This window comes from Salmo salar, chromosome 14 (genome assembly GCF_965601325.2).
Source record: "Salmo salar chromosome 14, fSalSal1, whole genome shotgun sequence".
Taxonomy (NCBI): Eukaryota; Metazoa; Chordata; class Actinopteri; order Salmoniformes; family Salmonidae; genus Salmo; species Salmo salar.
Genome location: NC_138304.1, coordinates 13,445,373 through 13,454,129, shown reverse-complemented (window position 1 = coordinate 13,454,129; position 8,757 = coordinate 13,445,373). Strand labels below are relative to the sequence as shown.

Below are 8,757 nucleotides of genomic sequence, written 5' to 3'. Positions count from 1 at the left end.
AGCTTCCCGTGTTCTGGATTTGAGTGGAGAGAATGAAGGGTGAAGAAAGCGGAGTAGGGGACGCGGGTCGTTTCTTTTCCCTCCTTCTTCCTCCTCTTCCTCCCCCTCACATGCTCCTTCCTCTCCTCTCCCACTCTTTGGGAAATCATTCCCTGAATTGGAAAAGGGGCCCTGGGGCCACTGGGGCGACCAGTCACTAGTTTTTTTACAGTGGATAATTGACTCCCTTCGCCTGGTAATTCATCGCTTGCATATGCCAGCTAATACATCAGTGGGAGAGAAGCTGCCGACCTCCCAACCTTCTCTACACCCCCCCCCCCCCAAAAAAAAAACGCACACGCACCACCACCCACACACTCTTACCTCACACACACCACCTCACACACACACACACACATACTCCAACCTCACACACCCCACTTTCCAACCTCACACATACACGGGGCCCAGGCCGGGCCCCTCCTTACTAAAGAGCCAGGAGCTGGGAATGAGAAGAGAGAGCGAGGTGGCGGAGGAAAAACCTGAGATGATAGATGGGGCGTATTGTGGCATTATGAATGAATTACGCCTCCCAAATACCTTGAGCAGTGCAGACTGTCAGCCTGTATCTATACTAATCTGAGAGGAAATATGACTGTTTCCACATTAAAGAGGGCTGCAAAAAAAACAGCTACGGAATTAATTGAGCAATCAGGCCATTAGAAAGAAATGTCGTACACGGCTTCTCTATTGCCGAGACCACATTTATCATCCTCGACTGGCGGTCCCATTCTTTTATGTGTTTTCCCCCCTCCTCTCGCTTATCGTTTTAATGTACCCCTATCACCAAACAGATTAGGATTATTGTGACAAGACAAAGGTATATTTCTTCTTTTCGATAGTGGTGTCAGCACCTGATGCATTTATCATGGGTGTCACCCAGACCTATCCTCTTCAACTTCCGCCCCGCGCTCCATTTTTCTCTGTGTGGCACCATCTTACCAATGCAATAAAAAGGATGGGTAATACTGTTGAATGAAGTTACAATGTTTGAATTCGATTTTTATTAAAGCCATAGTTGATCAAATTATGTTGAGGTCATTTTTAGACACATATTCACAGATAAATGTTTAATCTTATATTTCTCTTGATTGAGGCCTAAATTAATCTTTATTTGTTTCTCTTGATGTATGTATATTTAATACTGTGCTTATACAGTACAACTTGAGCATGTCACCTTTCATTTGTTTTGTACAAGCAGCTCTAATTGGAGAAATCGTTTTTTGTATTTTGTTTAGCGTTTTTTTCTTTTCTTTTACATGCCTTTGTATGTGACTCCTCGGCTGAATTAGTTGATTTAATCGTTTTTAAAGTTTCTCTAATTTGATTCAGTTAAATGATTGTCTCTAATTTTATGAAGCCCTTAAAACACAATTTCAGTAGTAGTCTAAGCCTACCCCTAATATAACACAAGTTGAGGTGGAAGCGGTTGTGCTGTACAATAGTGATTTATCATCTGATGGTCCTGTATGGAAGTACATTAGGCTCCCTCTCTGGTGTAGACTGGTGTAGGCTCCAGGCCACAGCGTTAACCTTGCCCTTGTTCCAGGCTGCGGGCTGGAGGAGAGACTAAAGTAAGAATGGGGCCGCTGGCCCCTCAAGGGTACTGTAGCTACTACAGCTCCCTGCTTAGAGAGGAGCTTTGAGCTTTTGCCCATTACAAAACACTCCCTGGGGTTATTTTTTCATTAGACTCATAAAAGCTTTAAGTTTGATATAGCTTGCATGGGCTCACTTCAGTAATTACATTAATATGATGTACTGTCATATTTTGATTGTATGCATTTCACATGTAAAATAAGGGCAGCTCAATATCCCACAATGGCAGTCACAAAATAAACACTGGCTGTATACACAACTAGGGTATTCATTTTTGGAAAATATCAAATGTTTTTCCATTTCTAGTGGGACGGCATTAGAAAAAAAGGATAATAATTCATATTTATAAAAAATACTATTATATGTATAATACTATTAGCCTACACAGTCTACTGGTAACATGATTTGGTAAAATACTTTAAAAATATATATATATATTTTAATCTTGATATAGTAGATAAAATAGTAATGTGTAAATGTGTAACCAAATGCCCACTGAAATGAAAGTATAGATAGGCTTGAAGTGCTGAATATTCTCTGAGACAAACTGATGGCATCAAAAGGCCAAAATCAAAGTTGTTTTCTAGAACTGAGCTCCATGCTGCTCTATGATCAATGAAGCTCTATCTCCCTCTGGAGTATAAAAAGGGACATTACATGAAAGGATCCAACTTTCAAGGACTACATATTCGTAGACCTAGTAGAAAATACATTTAATTCTAAAACAAAAAATCTAAACTGTCATCATATTGCTTTGTACACCAAGTGACCAAGATACTAAAGTCCCACAGAAAACCATGAAAGCAGTTTAAACGATATCAAAGCGTAATCCCCGCCATGTTTCGGTAAGAACCTGAGGGATGGGGCTGTAAATGTAACCACTCTCAAATTCATAGACAGAGCGATGGATGCAGAAACTGACCATCAAATCCATGATATCAAAATGTAAGTTTTAACCATATTTTGAGACTATAATCGTTTACATTTATTTTGTTTACAAACAAGCTTATATTTTGGGTTCTGGTGCGGTACGAGTTGAAAGTTTAACTAAATTCATGAGACATTTCTAAGTTATATTCTGCAAGGACTCTATTCAATGTGTATTGCAGTGTATAAGTCAAAAACGGTATATAGCAACTGCAGATTGCCCCTATAAAGGTCGCGTTTTAACTCACCTTCAAGTTTTGTTCAGCCCTCTGAGCTTCCTTGGCTCCATGTTTATTTTATTTTATCTTTATTTAACTAGGCAAATCAGTTAATTAAGAACAAATTCTTATTTTCAATGACGGCCTAGGAACAGTGGGCCTTGTTCAGGGGCAGAACGACAGATTTTTACCTTGTCAGCTCGGGGATTCGATCCAACGCTCTAACCACTAACCACCTGCCGCCACATGTGGTGAAATACCCCTGAAAACTCAGCAGAGGGCAATGAAATGACATTTGGTACCACCTGAACTAATTTTCCCAGGCATGCATTTGTCTTAAAAGCATAAAATAAGCTGTTTATGCCAAATGTAGATACAAATGTGTAAAGATGATGTGAAGAGGAAAAGAGCGGGATTCTACCACCTGTGACATATCAGTCCAAACGTACAAGCAGATGTCTAGACTGGACACCCACATACATAGAAGCAATACTATTCCACTATGTCTTGAGAAACAAAGGCCATGAGAGAGCACAGGCCATTATCCCACTGTTGCCACCTATATAGCGATTGAGGAGGGAACCAGCAACCAAGTAGTAATGGAACGTGTGCACTGTCACCTCTCCCTCTTGTCAGAGGCCATAACATCTATTGTCAGAGGCCGTAAGCCAACACTCCCATAGGGAGACAGTAGTCAATGAGAAGAAGCACTGCATTTGATCCTTATAGGTAAATTGTATTTATATTGTCATCTTACCAAAGATGACCGATATATTAATATTGACAACCATCATCCCCAGCTCATCTTAGTTAAAGATAAAATAGGCCTAATAATATCATTTTTTCACCTTTCCTATTTGAAGATGGGCCTCTGAAATGTATGCCTTTTTTACCATTCTTAAAGTGTATTAGGGTATTTCATCGGTTGTATTTCGTCAGGGAAAAATGTAACAATCATATTCCTTGACCCATATTTTTCTTCGTGCATGCATAGGCCAGCCTATTTACCTCACAAAGTCTTAGTCACCCTTCTCGCGCCATTCGTATGTACTTTCCCCTCCAGGATTTGCACGCTCTGCCGACTGTCCAATCAGAAACTGGTAGCGTCTCGTTGCTATGTCTCCACACCCGGCTCTTTCTCGTGACAGGTGAGGTTGCATAATTTCCCTAGCAAAAAAAACAGGTGATCAGGTCATCATATGTAGACCATTTCCATGTTCAATAATACAATTGATAAACGTATTTTTTTTCTGGTTTATGAAGTTGACTTCTTGACAGACATTGCATCTCATCCTATGATGGTTTAGCATACAGAGTAGCCTAGTAGTTCAGGGCAACTTAGACCCTTTGGATACGTTTGTGTGTGTGTGTGTTGTGTTCTTGTTTCAAAATGCACAAATGCACTGACAGACAGCGATACAGTCAAGCATTTTTATCAACATTTTGAAATATTTATTTATTTTATATTGAATAACTAAATTGGCCTTGAATAACACATCTTGACCGGTTTCCTAACGAGGCACAGCACCTCACATACTGTAGCTGCAACAGCTGGAGAGAGACCACGCCTTTCTAAAATAGTCTTCCAATCAGATTATCTCATTACTGTTGCCACTCATTTTACAGCCATTCCCCACCCAGAAAGGTCTTGGTAAATTAGCATGTGGCCAATGACGTTAAGTATGCAAATATTTGACGTTATCCTATGCACTTGCATTGTTCTTGCGATATTATCTGTGGACACCGGTTGTTGTCTCATTTCCAACAGCGATAAACAGAGTCGCTACTGTGTTACAACTTCACCAGCACTAACAGTGACATACCAGCAAGCAATATTATTGTCTCGATTTTGATTTCATGTGCAAAATGACATTTGAGGAACTAAGTGGGGATTATTCTGCAGAAAGGTAAACTACTTTAAAGCGCTTTTGTCAATGCCAGTGCAATTTACAAATGACTCTCTTTTCACTTTAACTTGGCAAGCAATGCATGCATTAACATTTCAAAAATAAAGCTGAAAACTTCAGTGTATTTTTATTCAGATATTTAACTTCTGTAACGTTATCTAAGTCATTTGACAACTTTGCTATGACTTGGTTAGTTAACTAGCTAGGTGGCTTGGCTTGGTTGAAGTATTTGCAGTATTCGAATATGTAACGCCAGCTTTTCTGTTGAGCTCACGAGACGCGTTCCGGCCAGCCAATCTGCAGTTAGCCTAACACTGTAACGCCGGTGTCAGGTAATTTTAGGGAAACACGTTTGACCTGAACTTAAAACTTCAGTGTAATTGACTATCGTTGTACTCATCATACAATAGGAGTTTTGTCAATTGTGGAGTGACATGCACCGAAAAACAAACGCGATTTCAGAGTTTGAACTTGCAAATCAGTCAGTTGGACTCGCAGCTAGGTCAAGGTACAGAACTACCTACGCTAGCTAGCTAGCTAGCTAACGTTAAATCCTAGTAAGTACACGATAGCCAGCTCCTGTTCTTGGCAGTAACGTTCGTCTGCCAGGTCAGCTAGACTAGCCCTGGCATACCCTCCTTTTTATATAAGTTGAGCTTTGCCCATGCATATGTGAAAGTTGATGTGAGTTTGATGTTCGTTTTAATAATACACTATTTTTTCTGTTTTAGGATGGATACAGTGGCAAAAGCATTGGAAGAGGTTCTCTCATTGGCATTACCCCAAGGATGCATAACAGTAGGGGTCTATGAAGCAGCAAAATCATTGAATGTGTAAGTAGGCTACACTTTAAAACCAATGTCTATGCATGCATGTTTAGAATGTCTGCATTTCATGTTCTGTTACAGTGTTACTAACCACATATCTGTTACTTTCATCATTAGAGATCCAGATAATGTGGTTCTGTGCATCCTGGCTACAGATGACGAGGATGTAAAGGACGTGGCCCTTCAGATCCACTTCACCCTGATCCAGGCATTCTGCTGTGAGAATGACATCAGCATCCTGCGAGTTAACAACACCAGGCGTCTGGCAGAGATCCTCGGCGGAGGGACACAGGGGGGAGAGCCCATGGATCTGCACTGTGTCCTGGTCACTGTAAGTATCTATTTCCACTTTATTCACCTCATATTCACTCAAAAATGATCACTTTCAAACACAAACAGGTGCTAAAAATGTCTCAAAAGTTATTTTATTTTACTGGTCGACATGAGACACTCTCTCTGGACATGCCAGAACATTCCCACACCCACTGATTACTCACTCCTTGTGTCCTGTAACCGAACAACTCAGTCTTCCCACTAATGACTTCTGTGGAATTTTCATTGAGGGAAATAACTTAAATTGCTTATCGTCTTGAAACTCCCTGGTGTCTATCTATTCTATTGCAGGCCATAAAAATCAGGCATTAGGATACTTTTGCAACTATTGACTCTCTCTTTTTCTCTTGTCTTTGCAGAGCCCACACTCCTCCTCCTGGAAAGACCCAGCCCTGAGCAAAGTGAACCGCTTCTGCAGGGAGAGCCGGTGCATGGACCAGTGGGTACCCATCATTAACCTCCCTGAGCGATGAAGGGTCCCCCAACAGCAAGACCTGCGAAGGACTCTCTCTGTACTGGAGTAGAGTGATCCCTGATGGACACACTACCCTGGGAAAATTCCTGATGGAGGAAAAATAAGTCAAACAACAACAAAATAAAGCATTTTGAGAAGAAAAAAAGAAGATCAGATCCAGCCATCTAGATGGGATACAAAAGGGGGTGGATTTCCACTGGGACTGGTGGAGTTGAACTCTCGGCTATGGCAGTCGAGGCAAGATGACGAGGCACTTTTTATGTTCAGTCACGAGACCAAAACCGACGTCTGTGCTTTTAACGGAAGATGGACACACTGTACAGAAGGATAAAATCATGTATGGCAGAGCACTTCACCTTGTGGGGACTTAAAAGATTGAGAGAAACAAAAAGATGAGCTCTTTTTGTAGGCACTGTTGTTAAGACAACCAAGGCCTTTCTCTTTGCCAAAACAAGAGCACTTGTAGAAACACTGGACTTGTTGTATTTTTTTTATTCACAATGTTGATGTTGTCTTTACTATTGTTGTTATATAAGTATTTAAAAAGGGAAGGGCTAAATATCCAATGAACAGTGAAGATACTATGCATTCAGTCAGTGTTTCCAATGCCAACAGTTTTTTACACAAGTGAATAGTTCTTTTTTACAGTTAAGTTATTTCTTATGATATTTAAATGTATTTATGTTTACAATTTTTTTACCATTATCTCTCTGCAATTGTCTGTAAAGGCACAGGTGTTTTATTGTCGTCAATAAAAAGTATTTTTGGAGCCAGAACTTGATGGTCCTCATTCATTTTTTTTCTTCATTTCTGGAAATGTAACAAAGCTAGTTGAGCTTTGACCCCTCTGACAGTTGTATAGGGAATCACGTGTGGATCATGGAGGTCACACTGGCCTCTATGGACTCAGTGACATCCTCATCCCTGGGAGACAATAGCCCCCCTCCACTCCACGCTTTGTTCTGCTTCGGTCAGCAAGGCCGTGCTCATTCATCCGAACGGCTTCCCATTTTCACCCGTCCTGAGTTCAGCCCATGATTGAGCTGAGTGCCCTTTCTGCATACCTCTTTGAATGCAATACGCCTGCCTGCCGCCTCACTAGGAAAAGTACTGCACGCACATTTGCAGCACATTTGACAATCCGGGTTTCTGCTCGGATTTTTGACTTGCATGCAAAACTAGCTATTGAACTTGACAATAGTGAGTTGCTCAGGTGAATAAAGGTAGAATGGAAAAAGGAACAAAGTTCACGGCTTCAACTAATAGTGTATGGCCAGTGGGGACATATTACATACAATGCAACATATTACAAAACCTCTGCTGGGGTAGGTAATAGTGTAAGCAAGGCTTTTTGTGCCTGTTAGTCTTTCACAGGGAAGGTGTGTTAGAGAACACATGACTGGAAGTCTTTGTAAAGCTTTGTAAGGGAGAATGCAGTGGGTGCAGATTGCGTAAACCACCCACTCCTTCCTCCACTTGCTATTGAGTGACATGCTCACATTACATTTACATTACATTTAAGTCATTTAGCAGACGCTCTTATCCAGAGCGACTTACAAAATGGTGCATTCACCTTATGATATCCAGTGGAACAACCACTTTACAATAGTGCATCTAAATCTTTTAAGGGGGGGGGGGGGGGTTAGAAGGATTACTTTATCCTATCCTAGGTATTCCTTAAAGAGGTGGGGTTTCAGGTGTCTCCGGAAGGTGGTGATTGACTCCGCTGTCCTGGCGTCGTGAGGGAGCTTGTTCCACCATTGGGGTGCCAGAGCAGCGAACAGTTTTGACTGGGCTGAGCGGGAACTGTGCTTCCTCAGAGGTAGGGGGGCCAGCAGGCCAGTGGTGGATGAACGCAGTGCCCTTGTTTGGGTGTAGGGCCTGATCAGAGCCTGAAGGTATGGAGGTGCCGTTCCCTTCACAGCGCCGTAGGCAATCACCATGGTCTTGTAGCGGATGCGAGCTTCAACTGGAAGCCAGTGGAGAGAGCAGAGGAGCGGGGTGACGTGAGAGAACTTGGGAAGGTTGAACACCAGACGGGCTGCGGCGTTCTGGATGAGTTGTAGGGGTTTAATGGCACAGGCAGGGAGCCCAGCCAACAGCGAGTTGCAGTAATCCAGACGGGAGATGACAAGTGCCTGGATTAGGACCTGCGCCGCTTCCTGTGTGAGGCAGGGTCGTACTCTGCGAATGTTGTAGAGCATGAACCTACAGGATCGGGTCACCGCCTTGATGTTAGTGGAGAACGACAGGGTGTTGTCCAGGATCACGCCAAGGTTCTTAGCGCTCTGGGAGGAGGACACAAGGGAGTTGTCAACCGTGATGGCGAGATCATGGAACGGGCAGTCCTTCCCCGAGAGGAAGAGCAGCTCCGTCTTGCCGAGGTTCAGCTTGAGCTGGTGATCCGTCATCCACACTGATATGTCTGACAG

General features: G+C 42.3%; 1 protein-coding gene across 1 annotated transcript; it reads left to right on the top strand.

Moving 5' to 3' along the window:
- The first annotated feature begins 4,511 nt into the window (after positions 1 to 4,511).
- Positions 4,512 to 7,101, top strand: gadd45aa (growth arrest and DNA-damage-inducible, alpha, a). The gene is made up of 4 exons (XM_014139889.3): positions 4,512 to 4,690; positions 5,422 to 5,523; positions 5,635 to 5,848; positions 6,210 to 7,101. The coding sequence occupies exons 1-4, from the start codon at positions 4,641 to 4,643 to the stop codon at positions 6,321 to 6,323; spliced, it is 480 nt and encodes a 159-aa protein (XP_013995364.1). The 5' UTR covers positions 4,512 to 4,640; the 3' UTR covers positions 6,324 to 7,101.
- Positions 7,102 to 8,757: the final 1,656 nt, after the last annotated feature.

Bases quoted from the DNA above. Each gene is read 5' to 3' on its own strand.
- gadd45aa (XM_014139889.3), top strand. From the start codon at position 4,641: ATGTGCAAAATGACATTTGAGGAACTAAGTGGGGATTATTCTGCAGAA. The intron at 5,524-5,634 runs GTAAGTAGGCTA...TTTCATCATTAG, and splicing joins GCAGCAAAATCATTGAATGT to AGATCCAGATAATGTGGTTC. The intron at 5,849-6,209 runs GTAAGTATCTAT...TTGTCTTTGCAG, and splicing joins TGCACTGTGTCCTGGTCACT to AGCCCACACTCCTCCTCCTG.